Source organism: Rhipicephalus microplus, chromosome 5, assembly GCF_043290135.1.
Source record: "Rhipicephalus microplus isolate Deutch F79 chromosome 5, USDA_Rmic, whole genome shotgun sequence".
In the NCBI taxonomy this organism is placed as follows: domain Eukaryota; kingdom Metazoa; phylum Arthropoda; class Arachnida; order Ixodida; family Ixodidae; genus Rhipicephalus; species Rhipicephalus microplus.
The window spans coordinates 28,320,011-28,336,954 of record NC_134704.1 but is presented as its reverse complement, the minus strand read 5'-3'; the positions used below and the strand labels follow the sequence as shown (position 1 = coordinate 28,336,954).

At 46.5% G+C, this 16,944-nt stretch overlaps 1 protein-coding gene across 2 annotated transcripts in view; it reads right to left on the bottom strand.

The window, feature by feature from the left end:
• Nucleotides 1–16,944, bottom strand: part of LOC142817699 (suppressor of lurcher protein 1-like) — a 237,114-nt gene that overhangs the window by 62,998 nt on the left and 157,172 nt on the right. For both annotated transcript variants that reach the window (XM_075895057.1, XM_075895056.1), the window contains one exon: nucleotides 10,462–10,651. In XM_075895057.1, coding sequence (XP_075751172.1) covers nucleotides 10,462–10,625 — 164 coding nt within the window. In that variant the 5' untranslated portion in view covers nucleotides 10,626–10,651. The remainder of the gene's footprint in view (nucleotides 1–10,461; nucleotides 10,652–16,944) is intronic.

Here is a 16,944-nt window from a genome sequence, read left to right as displayed (position 1 = left end):
AAATCCGTGCAGCGAGCGATAGTGCCGATGCGGCACAACAGAGACACCGGAGCGAAGCGACGTGTCAGTGTTCCTATAAGCAGCTTATTATAGAGACGTCGACGATGTGGATGGGACACCTCCCACCGGCACAGAAGCGACGACTGCTCCAATATAGACACCTTTACGAGCAGGTATGAGCTTTACGCAAAAAAAGGCAGGTTGAAAGTAACTGCTATGAACTCTTCTCTCATGTTTTTTATTGTAAACGAAATTCTGATATTTAGGGGGCGTTCGATGTTTTCGAAGAACAGTTACAGTTCTACCTAGAGAACTTATTCAAAGGAGCTAACAGTCGACGCGATGATGCTAACTTACCAACTCTATTGCTGACGAGAATGCAGCCTGGCTAAAAAAAAGAAAACGCATAGGTGAAAAAGATAGGAACTACTGCCTTCTACGTTGGTGTGAGCCATTCATATAGGCCATCATGATAATCATATTTTTGTTGACAGTAGCGGTTTTACTATTGTTATGCAGAAAAAGAGCTCTGCTAGCCTTGTTTCATTGTAGTGGTTCTAATGCTATATTTTACGTCTGGTAATCTTGTATAATGTGACATATACCATAAGGGCAGTGGAAAGTTACTGCGACGGCGTTATTACTTGCTTTCCAGCCATTGTAAAGCCTACAGGGATATCATTCGCGCATAAGTGTTTCTAAACTTGAATCGTTCGCGAGAAAGCATACTAGCGAAAGTGGTCAGCTAATGACAACAAACAAAGAAACAAACAGACGAACAAAAAGCTTTGTGAACGATAATTACTTAAGAAACATCGCAATCCCATCTTAGTTAAAGAAACGGGGAGGCGGATGGATATATTTAGCATGTTTCGTGCTCGGACTCGGAGAATAAAAATTTTATGAGATTGTTAGGGCTAAACGTCGCTAAATGTAGCTTGAGGGCACTTAACAACCGGTGCCCGTGACCGCAGGGCGACGAATGAGACAAATGAAAAGGGTGCAGCGCACGCTGCGCCACGCAAAGTTATCGCATTCTTGCGCAGGCGAGCATACATGTATATAGCACCAACATTGCTGCACGCTATAGTGTTGCAGAACACGCTGACGCAGCGTGCCTCCGTCGCAAGGAATAGGGAGTTTCAGAATAGCGCACCGCGAGCCCTTGCGGTGCGCTCGCTGCCACTGCGCGTGCGTCGTAACGCGAGTCGGCGTTCACGTTCGCGGACTGCACGCAAAAAATGCGAAATTGCGTGCAATGATGGCGGCCCGCATGGGGCCCGCAAGCGCTGCTTTCGAGGATACGGTGTCGCTGCTATCGCGCGTTCCGGTTCGCAGCAGGGCAGACGCTATACTAAAACTCGCATGGCGCCCACAACGCCCGCTACGCCCGCAACGCCCGCAACGCGTGCAAACGGTATTCTAAAACTCCCTAATGACACAGGCGACAGCGTAACGCTGAGTTGTTGCGGCTGAAAGAACGGTAGAAGCAGATGAGGCGGCTCGGCAAACTCTCAGCCCAACAGCCTTTATCGGCGCATGCAATCTTGGTGTCCTACCCCTTGTAAGAGGAGAACGCTTTTACTACGGGAGTCGGCGCCGTAATTATATAAACAGAGAATTGGGCGCTGGTACGGAGGTATGCGGTCGCTTTATGTTGGCGAGGTGCTCGTTACACCGGACGCGTCTCTAGGCGTTGCAGCGGTATACGCAGGGTCCAGAATAAACGCTCACTGGTGCCCCAACGTTTTCTCGGGTCGACGCCAGGCTCGTTCAACGCTAGCGGAATTTCGCGAACAAGCGTTGCATTCCGGGACCTGGGGGACAACGATCGGAAGTTCTTTCAGCCAGCGGCAACGTGAAGGTTTACGGGGTCAGCGTTAAATATGGCAACTCTAGGAGAGGTGGCTACGCAAGGGGAATGAGAACCGCCCACTACATGTCGTCAAACGTTGGTGGTGATGAAAAAAAAAAAAACAACGCGGTGTACAGTGATAGTCATGAACATACCTTTCCGCAATTCAAGCAGCATATATATAGTTTCAAGTTAACGCCGGAAGTGGTAAAAAAAAAAAAAAACTTACTAGGGTCCGTCCCTACGTCTTCGCCTAAAACGACATGAAGGCAAAAAGTATCTCCTTTTTCTTCGTAGCTTATGTTGTCTATTCTCTCCCGTCCACCTTTGAGAACTTTCTTCAGTTGACGTGGTTTTGCACGGCCTCTATGATAGATGCTGTCATGCGACGACGTCATCACTAATTGATGCATTTCAATTTATTTCACAATCACTATTATACAGTTAAACACAACAATTATAATCCCTAACGTTTTCCTTGGCCTGATTGTCGGTTTGATTTTTCGGTTCCGTATAATTTCCGCCAATAACACAAACGACTCAAAGAACAACCATAAATAGTACTAAATATTTTTGCCGCCCTGCGCTGCATGTGTCTTATCTGCTGTAATTTCTTCTCATAACGAGTACCAACTATGCGTCGTGAATAAGTTGTTTCTAAGACACAATTGTAACGAGGGCTGCGCACAGAGGAGCTTGTTTCCGTAATGAAAGGATAATCACCCCGCGTCGTCCACACGTCGTCCTTAAAACCCCGTAAGCACGTCTCCGACGCGTGATTAGGGAGCGCTGCTAGACGTGCATAGGAATGCTGCAGCTGTGTCCGAAAAAAAGAAAAAAAAAAGAAACTGCCTCTCTCCGCTAGTCATAATTCACGCGCTCACGGGGGAGTCGTGGAGCGAGTTTTTTTTTGGCGCCGCATTCGAGATTCAAAGGAAATTGCCAGCGGCGAACGTGACCGGGCTTCGAAACGGCTTGTTTTCGGGGATGACTTAAAACACGCGCGGACGCTATAGGATGCGTGCCAACGGCGCAGCATGATTGGGTGATAGCGCGCTGGCGGCATTTCCCCTAGATTATCGGCCGATGGATGAACGTGACGTTATTCGTATCAGCCGGCCCTTTGTTGATTACTCGTATTTCGTTATTCGATTAAGAAACGGCCTCGTTTGTTTGCTAACACATGCTGGCGAATCGCATACTGATTTTCGCATCGTGTCGTTGTGAATCATATATGATTCGTCCATGGCGCCAGACATGATCCATATCGACGCAGCGTTCTGCCTCTATAATGAACGAACGTTACAACTATTTTTTTTAGGGCAATAGAAGCTGCGCTAAGCATAACATTACAGAAAAGCACGAGAAGGCAACATCGGCTCAAACCACGGATAACTGGGCAATTTAGCTACGCCTAATGGATTTCGCGGGTGACGTGAGCCACCACGAGTTAAAAATCAGAGCGTAAACATAAAAGTGATTTTCAACATAGCGAAATTCTCGCCAAGCTTGGGCTCATGACCTTTACTTCCTAGTGCCTTGTAGTCTTTAAATTTTGAGAACTGAAATTATAATCTTTCTTTGATAAAATTCATGTTCGCATTTGCTGACAAACAAGCGAGCTCGTTAAACTTTGCGGCCTAATCTACGCGATGACCAGCAGGGACTGCCAGAGCTTGTTGTGTTGCAGTTAAGAGATCAGGAATGCTTTGCAGTCAACCATAAATTTGCATAAAGGCCTATTTCGGTACCGACATTACGAACACTGGTGCCTATATCTTGAAAACATAACTTTAATAAAGCCTGATTCAGTTTACTGATAGGCAAGGTGTCGTGTCAGCAAAATGCAGTGAACAACACACGCAGAGAGTGAATACACCTTCATTTTTACTTTCTATCCCAACGTTTTTTGTTAGTACGCCCTAGCATTCCGCTGTATAGCGATTGGTCATGGGTTCTACTTTTATATCGCGAAAATGCCTACCGCTTCCTGACGTGGCTGATGTAAACGATTGAGACGACCTTTAAGAAGTCCCCGAGAGCATTGACTTCACTATTGTAGTAGGGATGGCTTAGTGGCTTAGACAGATAGTGGTCGGAATAATGAGGTAGACAGCTAAAGGAGGCAACATAACAGAAAGAACACGTTAATTCTTTTCCCGCCTGAATAGCACCGCGCATGGTAGTCTACAACAAGGTGCTCATTCACTGAGCGTCCGCATGATGGCACATCGTAGTGCATTGAGATATTGTCTAGTTCACTATGTTTCTGTTTTGCAATCGCGATACAAGAGAAGGTGCTTGTAAATAGTGCGCGTAGTGGGTCATTCATTTCATCGCACGTCGATTGGCTAACACTTTAGGCAATAGTGATGACTGGTTCCTATTCGTCATTTATCGAATTCAGTGAAATCAGCGCCAGCTGAAATGTACAGTCGCGGCCACATCTGTGTAGAGCACGCAAACAGCAGGTTTTCGCTCTGCGGGGCGAAACCTTGAGGCAGGATCAGGCTTTGACGTGGTCAGCCTGACAACTAGGCCGCGCGTGTTCTTGATACACCACTTCCAGAGAGCCCAAAACTGCCTCAAGGTTTTGGCCCGCAGAGCAAAAACCGGCTGCTCGAGTGCTCTACACAGGCGTGGCCGTGACTGTACAGTTCCCTCAATGAAGTCCAAAAAAGTACCGGTTCACGGACACGCAGCTATAGTTAAAAGCGAACAAGACACCTCTGAGTGTATTTACCTTTTAAACGAAAGAAGTTCAACTGGCAGTGCTGCATGTACATAGTCAAATAATTTAATTTATTTACTTGCTAGAGAGCTACAATACGAATATGAGGGACACCGTTGTGGAAAACCCAGGGTTAATATGCGTCGCTAAGGTTTTCTGACGCGCACCACGGCCGAACACAATAGGGTTCGTACATTTCGCTCTCACAGATGTACGGCCACCTTTGTCGGGAACGATACACGCGTCCTAGAGCTCACGCGGATACACATTAGTCACGAAGCTAACACGGTGGGTCTTTTTTCTGCAATGACAAACCGAATCAAATCTATCAGCTAAGAATTGGCGGGAGACCGAGATAGGTTTGCAATGTCGCGATATCAATCAATCAATTAATCAATCAATCAATCAATCAATCTAGATTCACAATAAGTTATATTGATGGGGTTACGTCCCAAACCAACACATAATTATGATAGACGCCGTGGTGAAGCGCTCCAGAAATTCCAACCACCCGGAGTTCACTTGTACGTAAATTTATGTACGCGGCCCACGAGAATTGCCGCTCACACTGAAAATGCAGCCGCCGAGGCCGGGTATTTGATTTCGTGGCCTCCGGGTCAGCGGCCCGGTCCCATAACCACTATAGACCATCGTGGCGGGTAATCAATCAGGACTTATCCTCTATGTCCAGTTTGTCTGTTCAGCATGCAGAGCGTGCAGCAGAAACCGTAAACTCAATACAGAAACTTGACCTAAGCAGACTAAGTTAGTTAAAGATCCAGAGACAACAAGAAGTAGGTCAGCATCTCTGGCGGCAAGAACGGGTGGGGCCGAGGGGGTTCGTACGAGCCGTCTTTCAGGCGTAACTGGAAAAAGAACGTCTTGACCAGACACTCGCACTTTGAACGCGCGGAGTTAGTTAGGTTTCTTCTGATCGTCTGACAGCGCAGCCGACTCGAACATAACGCACTGAGCTGGGCGACGCTTGCGCAGGCTGGCCTTGATTTGCACGCATCACCGCAACGAGCGGCCGCACGTTGGTCGTCGCTATACGAATGTAGAAAACGAGCGGGCGCGGCCCAAGAGAAGCGCAAGTTCCTCTCTGCCACCGTGTCCCAGTTTCACCTGGTCGATCGATGCGGCTGGAACCTGGGTCAGCCGCCGCCACTTCAAGGCCTTCGCCGGAAGAGGACGGCGTCCTTGCGGAAGGTATTTCCGGCCGTAAGGGTAATAACGTCGGTAAGGTTCGGGACCTCTAGGCCCTCGTAACGTTTAACGGAGCCGGAGCCAGCCAAAAGTAAAGCAAACGCGAGTGTGTTAACAGGACGACATGGAAGCTGCGCCGAAATCGTACGTGACACGCTTATTTGTTGCGTCGCATTTACAGTAGCGCACGTGTTGGAACAGTGCATAAGTACTGCGCGAACGTGGAAGTTTTCTACTTACATACATACATACATACATACATACATACATACATACATACATACATACATACATACATACATACATACATACATACATACATACATACATACATACATACATACATACATACATACATACATACATACATACATACATACATACATACATACATACATACATACATACATACATACATACATACATACATACATACATACATACATACATACATACATACATACATACATACATACATGCATGCATGCATGCATGCATGCATACATGCATGCATGCATGCATACATACATACATACATACATACATACATACATACATACATACATACATACATACATACATACATACATACATACATACCACATTAAAAAAATAAAAGCGCCCCACTACGGTGGTCTAGTGGCGAAGGTACTCGGCTGCTGACCGGCAGGTCGCGAGATTGAATACCGGCTGCGCCGGCTGCATTTCCGATGGAGGTGAAAATGTTGTAGGCCCGTGTGCTCGAATTCGAGTGCCCGTTAAAGAACCCCAAGTGGTCCAAATTTCCGGAGCCCTCCACTACGGCGTCTCTCACAATCATATAGTGAATTTGGGACTTTAAACCCCACATAATAATCAATCAATTAAAAAGTAAAACTGACCCTTCACCACATTAAAATGCTGCGAACACAAGGTGATCAATGCATAGGTACCTAGGATTGATATAATATACATACAATCAAGTGAAACAACCATAAGAAACACCCCTTTGGTGTTACTATACAAAAACATACAAATAAGCCGAACACATCCTTGTCTTGTAGACAGAGTATAGAATTAAGGCTAGATTGATGTGGCTTAAAAGTCGACGCGTGATTATTGACTTTGAGTTCGCTGAGCACCAATGACAACATAAAGGGTAGTCAAAATAGCTTAACAAGCTTTTTCATAAAAAGTGGAAATCAAATACAAAATGACGTATAAAAAAACAAGTGTTCAACTTGGTGAATAAAACGCAGGAAACCGGGATGCCTGAAGAGCAACTGAACTGAAGATAAAAAGAAATAAAGAAACTCGCTATGAAATAATCTACGCCTCTTTGCCTATCGTACGCCTATTGACTTTGACAAGCTGCTACATGTCTAAGTTAAATAGAAGTGCTCGTGGAACGAAACGAAACAGAAAAAGCGAGAGCGGAGCATGTCTATGTGTTATGGCTTCATTTCCCACGCGCTGTTATTCGATTTGTTTTCTGCCGCACTTAACTCTTGACTACACAAAACCGAAAGACAACCACAGTATTCTATGCACGGCTTTTTGTACTATTATTGTACCATAAATCAGCTTAATTTATTCGGACTACTGCGGCTGTCGCAGCCCTCGCGCGCTTATAAATTGTACCTGTACATATTAATAGCAGTCTGCTATGCCATTAATTCTAAGAAACCATCTCCTCCAGGCTAGTACCGTATAGCATTCTGACCGCATACACCAGAAAGGCAACAAGAGAACGTTAATGCACAAATTAGGTACCTGATTTGCGAGGGTACTCAGCTAACAATAAATGCTGCGTCTTATATCCCAAAACCATCATATGATTATGAGAGATGCCGTAGTTGGGATCTCAGGAAATTCCGACCACCTGGATTTCTTGTAGGGCGTGCACCTAAATCTAAGCGCATGTTTGTTCTTCGCAGTTCGCCCCCACTAAAATGCGGCCGTTGTAGCTTGGAATTAACCCGAGACCTCGAGATTAGCAGCACGACACATTACGTGCTAAGCTACCTTAGCGGGTGGCCTTTTCACACCAGACCTTCACTGGCATAGTGCGCAGTTACATTTGGCTTATTTTTGGGCACTTTCAGTATACTTGCTTCTTAGATAACGGTGTTCGCAGGTGGGAGGGGAGTGATAAAGTTACGTAATGTTCAGCTATGTAATTTTAATAAAAAAATTAAGTACACTTATGAAGTTTCAAAAGTGCCGTTGACAAAACTTTTTTAATCACAAGTTTTTTTTAAAGCTGACTCTGCCGCTAAACGAGTATAATTACAGAGGTGCACGCTTTACAGGACGCCCATCAGCTCGCTTACAGTATCCGTTAAAGACGTCGTCGTGCCCACCCACTTGATTTTCCTTTCTTGTTAGGGGGAAGAGAAAAAAAAAGACACGTCCCCTTTCTCCTCCAAGCACTTCCAGTCACGTGCCTACTTCCGTAAAGAGACGTGGTACACGCACACTTTCTTACGGCTTGCGCTTTGTGTCTACTTCCCACCTTTAACCACCTCGAGTTCATGGTATATACTAGTTCAATGCATTGATGGCAATGCGGCCAAACGCTCGCTCAATCTTTCTAAAACCAAAGAGGTTACACCCAGCGAGTATAACGTAGCAACCCTTTCTTGTCAGATAGTGCTCAATGTACATGCCATTGGCTGTGCCAATGGGGAATAAGAGACGGGAGAATTCGGCTTTTAGTTATTGCGCACGCTGCGAATTTTTATTGTTCAACAACACACAGGAGAAATCTCCCACTGGTACTACCTTGCAGGTCAAAGAGTAAGACATGTTACGTACTACGACGAGGGACGAACGGATACCGCTTTAAGGAGCTTCGCCCCTAAAACGTCATTTCTCCGTGGGTGGCTAAAGGCTCTCTGAAACCAGCGCGTTGTTCAACTCGAACGGAGAGCGCCGTAATCAGTGGCATACGCCACAACGCTGCAAAGAAGCTGCTTCATCAAACGCCATTTGAAACAATCTCCTGAAAGCTTGACTTTAACCTATCCTCTCAGAGAGCACAGCATTCTGGAGATCGGTCACGGCAGAGCAGGAAAAAGTGTCTAGATAAAAGAAAGAAAGTCAAAGAAAACAAAAGACCGAAAATCGGGAACGCTTCCGAAGAACCATACTGCAGCCGAACGCCCTGCGTTCAGAACGGGTACACCAGAAGATCCTTTAAAGCCCGAAGGCTTTCAGCTCGATTATATGCGACGCGAGCGACGTGGTGGGCCTATGGGGTCGCTCAATGATGCAATACATCTGGCCTTTTTTTTTCTCGCTCTGCTTTCTTTTCCTGGCGTCCACTTTGAGCTCTAGAGGGAGTGCCCTTCGAGAGTAACCGGCCTCAATTTATTATCGAAAGAGCGAGTGATAAAAGATAACTCAACACACACGGCCCACGTGAGAACGACGTGAACGAAGAAGACACAAAAAACGGCTAAGTTTGTTAACATGAGTGCGCTAGAGGATGAATAATTGCGTCTTCTCAAGAAACAGAAAACATGTGACAGCCAAGTCCGGCTGGCGCTTCGCGGCAGGCGTCTTTTCTTTTAAAGGGGGGACGATGAGAAAGCACCCTGACGGGTCTTGTGTCCCCTACATCGCTCTGAATTTTTTTGTCAGCCCCCTCCATGTCACCAGTGTGCGGTAGGAGAGTGCGGTGATTTAAATGAAAGAGGAATGGATGTCGGTGACAAATAGTTTCGGCGTGTACGCATGAAAGAAGGAGAGAGGGAAGCGTGTTGCGTTCTTGCTGAGTGACGTAGACATTCGTGGACAGGTCCCGAGCGCGCGTTGCTGCCGTTTTTTTTGGTATCTAGTTTATAATAAGCTAATGCCAAAACAAAACAAAAAGCGATGCGTGCCGAACGACATGTAAATGATGGCGATTGCTGTCGCGAGCATTTTTCTTGTACAAGCGGGCGTATACGCAAGTTGAAAGCTTGCGACGTTTTTAGTGAAATGAACATTTTTCTCCTTGTGATGAAAGATATAAAAGTGATAACGAGAATGGTCGAGCGCCTTTTGAAATTTAGTGTATAGTGCTGCATGTGAGTTCGGTCAAAGTATTAAAAAATATTGTGTCCCAACCGCTTATTGTATTCTCGATGGTGTAATAAATAGAAGTTGCTATGATATGCTTGATAGTAGCCATAGCAGGTTCGCAAGAATTAGAGGATATAAAAGTACACAAATAGTACACCACAAGTGCAAACGTATGCCACTTTGATTTCTGGCGCACATTTAGGGAACCCAGCTTGATGTCATTTTTATTTTTTGTTATGTTATTCTCCTCATCTATTATAGCCGCGTACTAACACGCTCAAGTTTCTGCACTAGTCAACCACACTAGTGTCCAGAAATTTCTGTCTTTCCTTGTTGAATTCACATACACGTGAATCAGGCGCAGTGTGAGATATATCGCCATTTTTTGCCATTTTCATGCTATTATTTGGTTGAAGATCACGCGAAAACTGCTTTAGTGGCTGACGAAGAACCGTGATAAAGCGAGCATAATCTGCATTAGCACATTGAAAATGCAGCAAATATCGAAGCCTTTAAAACACATGAACTGGAAGAAGCCACGAACATTTAGCGCAGCGAACAGCCTGGCCACTTTGATCTGCGGGATTTGTCGAGTAGAGGATAGAATAAATTTCCCACTCACTCCTTGATGCCCTCGTGAGGCATGTAAAGGTCAAAGTCGGTGAACTTGATCTGGACGCGCTCCTTGCCTTCCCCCTGGAAGTGGTAGTTGCAGCGCGTGCTTGGCGGGTACGGGTTCGGGTAGTTTGGGCTCGTGATGGTGCCGTTCTTGGAGCTGTTGCTCATAATCACCTGGTCACAGCTGCCGTTGCCTGCGCAAGGAGAAGAAGAAAAAAAGAATATGTGTATTATAAACGCAAGTACAAGAGTTTCGGTTCGCTTCATGACCTAAATGTAGGAATGAAACGGGTGCGTTGAGAAAGTTACGGAGGCTCTCCTGCATCTACCCATACAAGTGAATAGTTCCCGGGAAGACGGAGGCTCAAGAAGATAAAAAATTATACATCCTTGGGCTTGAGCTAATAGCACCTCTGTTCGGTTATTTTTCAAAAATGACACATTACTCAACACAGTAATCACAACATCAGAAGCACTAAAATGATTACTGCAACGGCCGCTAATGAGGGAAGTGTTAAACTAGAAATCTGGTTCCTAACATGTTAAAAGTGGCCCCCAGAAAACACATTGCAATATTTCCCTCATCTACGGCTACAATACGACTGAATATTCAAGTGTTTTTATCACTTTTACACTTACTATAAAATTCGGTTTTCATTTTTTCACGGCAGTGCATCGCGCACACCAACCACGGCTTGCAGAAACAAAGACGCTTTGACCAATTAAAGTCACTTCATTAATTATTCACGTATAGCTTTTGTCTCTCTATCATCGGGTTTCTTCGCCATGGTGTCGAAATCATGGTCTTCCTTTTTACGCACCAAAATTCACATTAGCCTACACTCGCACATATGAAATATTTGAAATATGGCACGCTCGTTCGACCTGGACTGCATTCATCGACAGCTCATCGCCTTATTATGCACGAGAACTGCTCCCGAATTCATATTCGCATTCTTTTCTACTTCGTTCGGGTCGCAATGAATAATCAGCAGAGTGGCGATTTCTCAATGTTTCGTTTCTAGACCATCTCGACACAAAGCAAAATTGTATGCCGAGCGAATGCGAGGCGGTTTCAGGTTCTGCGGAAAATAACGAAGAACGAGAAGACGGTGTCACGTTGCGAAGTATGGCTACGCAGTGCGCTCCCGCTCATCAGCCAATGGGAGACGCGGGAGAGCCGGCTCAACTTTCAATGGATGTATCATGAGGGATGTTGCGAGCGGGAAACCCGATTCATGCGTCTAGGCGCGATTCAATCAAGGAACAAGTGATGCCAGGATTACCTCTGCGCCGCACAAACATGTCTCTCAGCGACAGTGACGCGGGGACGTGGGGGTGGGGTGGGGGGTGGAGGAAACGTGAGAACAGGCATCCTGCGGGGGTTATTACGACTAAAGACACAGAAAAAGCACGCAGCCTAGCACACCGACATGACGCCTTGACAATAAACAAGGCATTTGCACCATGATAGGAGTCACAGCAGTTGTGCTGGATACGTCACCATATTACTTCAAGACCGAATACACTTAAGCCAATATATTTTTTAGCGACTATAGTGATTTCTCCGTAAGATGATGAGATTCGAGCAGACGTTGCGAAGTTCGTCGAAACGAACTTTGCCTGCAAGAAATAGTTCTGACACGTCTCAACAAAGTCAGTGTTGGAGAGAAACATGCTGAGGAAGATGAAGGAGGCACTTTCCTTATCTACTTTTACTCTCCTAAGATGCATCACATCAATTCCCTGCGTAATATAAGAAAATCAACAACTTTTGTTTGTCATATCTATGCCGTTAGTCGAGGAGGCAGACGCAGATACGCGAGTAGCTGCCCTCACCAGCCACACAATTCTCGCTCAGTTTCTAGATTGGCCTCAATATATGTCTTACTATGGTCTTACGTGCGGTTCTGCTGTTACTAGTAAATCAGTAATACCTTCATCTTGAAGTCTATATACTGTGCCTCTTTCTGTTTCTTTATTTCCGTACTGTTTTTTTGTTGTACATTGTTCTTTGCAGCTCGCAACTGGAGCTGCAGCTCTGTACAGGTGACTAAGCCCAGAGAGGCCACCTATAGCGACCCGAGAGGTCATCATCGTCCAGCTTCCTTCGCCCCCTCTCCCCTGCGCCCCCTCGCACAATTCTTTCATGAATCAATAAAGTCGTTTATCTACCTACCCACATTACTATTGATGCTTGTGCTAAGATAATTGTCTCGCACTGTAGACCCACCCGAATTCGAATCATCCTAACGCGCAGTTCAGTGCAAATCAACGTTAGACTAATTGGATGTTCGGAAACAACCAGTGGAATTGCACCCTGACAAAAGCAATCCTGTTCTGAATGAAACGTCGTGTTGTACAATGCAAAGACAAACTGTCCAACGACGAGTCGAATAATTCTTGTACAGCTTGCAACGCCCGGCCACTCGAGACCGAAGCGTCGACACCTGTGCGGGTTCGAGCAAACGGTGGGCCACTGCTACAAACAGTCGACGTAGATAGGTGCAGTAAAGTAGAGGATGCAGTTGGCGCTGTCTAATCGATACCTGCCGTCACAACGCAGCCAGCGATTGAACGAGCTTTGCGACATGCTCAAAGCCCTCGCTGTCGTACCACAGAGATTAGCCAGTGCGCTTACCGCGTGTCAGGAAACATGTTCTTCTTTCGCGAGGATTCGTACCGCGATGTCTCTATCTTCCACTACACTGCACGTCACTAGTCAGTGGCAGAACATCTACATTCTATCGAAGAAGGCCACCAAAAAAGGACGAGGCAACCGAGCCGCATGGCTTCTAGCCTCGTTCGCCGAGTGTTTACCCAGTCGTTCGGTGGCGCCACGACCGCGCGCGCTAACCTTCTGAGAACACAAAAGGAGGGGACCTTGCGGGAGCGATCTGCAGACACTATTGTCTCTCAACGACGTGTGCTACAGTCACACACGCACGGCCATGTAGATCGACAGAGTACGATAAATTGGTTTTGTTGGTTTCGCCGATGGAAGAAATACAATTAGGCGTTCCACCTTACGTGCCTCGAGCGGCTTCTGTTCGAACTTCTTCGCAGGTTTGTCTATTCTTACAGAGCCTTCGCGAGAGCAGACAGGTTGAAGTAAACCAGACAAAAAGAGTCGGAAAGCACTAAAAAAAGCGTGGGTAGGATTCAATTGAACGCGAGTCTTCGTCAGCCACTATTCGCAAGATGAAAAGGATAAAGAGAATAAGGCTCTTTAGCTTCGTGTCCCATGGGAGTGCTTGATGTACGAAGTAGGCTTGGGCAATGCATGTTTTCAAAGTCTCATTACTGGCTATTAACAATGGCGAGAAACTAATAACACAGATTCGTGCTCAGGGCTACGTCCTAACACGTGTACGAGGCTCAACGAGGATTCGACTGCATGTCAGAACACCGATCGATGCTCTTTTGTTTCCCGCGCGATCCAGGGTTTCGCGCATAAAGACCATTCCTTAGGTAAGGACGGAAGTGGCGACAAGGGTATTTTTCAACCGTTTCGCCAACAGCGGGAAACGTCGAGCGGCAATCGAAAGTTTTGGGGGGCGCGCGCTCGCGATTAATTTATCACTGGGACTCTCTTTCCGGTGGTCCCGCCGGGGCTTGAGCAAACGACGGCGGCGGGCGTCAGCGCGACGGACCCGCTCCTGAAAGAGTGATGGCGTCGACGACAATGACGGGGCCGAACGGCGAGCACGATGAGCCGTGACGAGTGCGCATCGGGGACGCGATAAATAATGCCCGCGCCTTCCGCGCCCAGTAGCACTTTGTCCCTGCATCGAAATGAGCGCAGCGCCGCGCCAGTGTGAGCTCGCGTTAGCCAATCACACGGTGAAAAACCTGTACAGCTGCGTATTGTCTAGTAAGATCAACACACGGAGATTAAGTGTTGGCGCGCGACACGGAGACACCATTAGGTTCATATTTGTAGGCAAACATGAAGCCTCACTCAACACTGTGCGCGCGTGTTTATCGAGACAAATATCCGGCAGCTTAGCTAGGCAACGCGCCGCGCAATCACGGTGTCAAACAGTCCCGAGTGTCGCCGGAGAGCGAGTGAGACAATACCATATTGCTTTATTACTTTCCATCGAATTCGTAATTGCATCAGTTGTGCCGAACCCACCACGCTGATTGAGCGGACAGTTGCGTTAATACCAGTATGCTATATTATACGATGAGAATCAAGAATGAATGCCAGCAGCCGACTTGCTCACGCTAAGCGAGGAACATTTCTCAACAGCACTATCCGAATCAGCTTAAGTAGAGGACACTGCGGCAGAAAGCAAATGAACATCCGTGAAGACATAAGCTATGAGCAATCATTTTTCATTTTTAAAGAAGTGTAAGCGCAGACGCCGCCAGAAAAAAGTGTACCAAGGCATTAAACATGAATTTCCAAGCCCTCCTGCTTAAATTAAGGGCATTGTAGATAAAGCACGGACACACAAGAATGCTTGACACTTCTTTCAATTGTGGGACCATCTGCCTCAAGACATGTCGTAGCTCTTTTCGCGCTGCACGCAATTAGATAAATACGGGGTATCGGCCCGAGCGCTCAAGGCGAAGTCAACAATGACCGCTCCTCTGTATTGCCCGTCTCGCTTTCTGTACATTGTCTCTCCCCGTTTGCACGCTTACGTATTACTTGTTTCGCAACAGGGACAGACGGTGCTGGCGTCACCACAGCACTTACTCGATGCGAGGAATATTGTCAGGGACGCGGAGGTCGGCACCAGGTGATGTTCATTGACGCAAGCACACGTTTAGACGAGCGTCCGTTGCCGAGTGAGGCGAGACAATGGCGGACAGGGGCCAGCCAGCCCACGCCCTCGAGAGCCACGACCGGCAACTCAGAATCGTACACGCGAGCAATTCACTTCTGGGAACCGAAAAATGACAGTACCTACGCCTATAGCACCGATCCTTGCAATACGGGATACAAGAATAGAAGTGAAGCAGCGGAGGTGTCTGTCTCAGAGCGTTAATGCTCGACTGGAAGGCGACGCGTCCATGTGCCATTATGCTGCACAATGAGGGCCCACGCAAAGTGGTGGACTGTACGTGTGCTGAGCACAGGACTGCTCAATTATGCAGCGGAACGTCTACGCTGTCAAAGGATTTTCGGAACACGCGGATGAACCCATTTTCATGCATTGCCCTCTCTGGCGTGTTCAGACGTGGCTATATAGCGGGCACCCGCCTTTTTGATGGTTTGAAGATGTTTCGCAGAAAATCCAGTTAGTGAGTGTACCGTGGAATAGAGATCGAATGAACTTGTGACGACACTCAAGTTGTTGCGTCATTTCTCATTCACGCGCTGGCAATAGAACGAATGAGAGTTTTTTTTCTTTAGCAGAGCGGCACTTGTGGAGCAATATGAAATGCTCATCGGGCGTATTGAAGACACGTTTTTGTGAACGACGTTTCATTTTCTTTCCATATGTATTCCATAAAATTCTGACGGACTAGCAATGAGAGCGGGATAAATTGAGAGTGGGGAAAGAGAAGGGAAAAATTTCAATTTCATAGAGTGACAATCCGCTGGCTCATAGTATTCAGGTTTGAAGATTAAGTAAATGCAAACAAAATTTCTAGGAGAAACCAGGTGACAAATCCACAAAGTTTTCCTTTCGTAAGCACATTTTCTCAATGGACAGCTGGCTTCACTAACAATATGTTCCGCATCGTGATTGGCTGAAATATCGTCTTACGAAAGTTTTCATAGCATAAGACGTTATTGTTAATTCGCGCTCAGATAGCGTGAGGACCGAAAAACTTCGTTCAGAAACCCTGGTTACTGTGCGTCATCGCTCGTCCTACTATGTAGTTGATAATAACGTTATGGGCAGTAACAGTGCACAAACTCACGGGACGAAGAGAAGACACACAAAGATACATTATGGGCTGTTACTGCCCATAATATATCACCAACTAGCCCAACTATGAGTCCTGCTTCTGATAATATCGATAACATCAAGGAGCAGGTGTCGAAAGAATCGGGGTGTTTCTTTAATAACGCAAGCAACTGCTGCGCCTGCATCGCTGTTAAATCATCACTGATAAGGGCTGTGAAGGGAGAGGATGATCCAGGCTTATTACTCATAGAACGGTCGTTGGTAGAGGCAGGCTTAAGTGGCGTGACGCTGACAGGCTCAGCATCCACAACACAGGCTACTGCAGTGCCCTCTGGCAGGAGAACTTTCTCTGGTGTTACATTCGTAGCAATGACGAGCGCGGAGCCATGGTGGAAGCGTACGACACCATATATAGGGTTTTACGTCTCAAAACGACTATATGACTACGAGAGACACTACAGAGGAGGGCGCCGTGAAACTTGGACCTTCCTATGTTATTTAACATGCGCCAGGGGCGTATCCAGGGAATGGCACCTCGAACCCAAGCCCAAGACCCCCCCCCACCCACCCCTAAATTGTTCTTTTGCCTTAGCATACAGAGCAAAAAATGACTATTC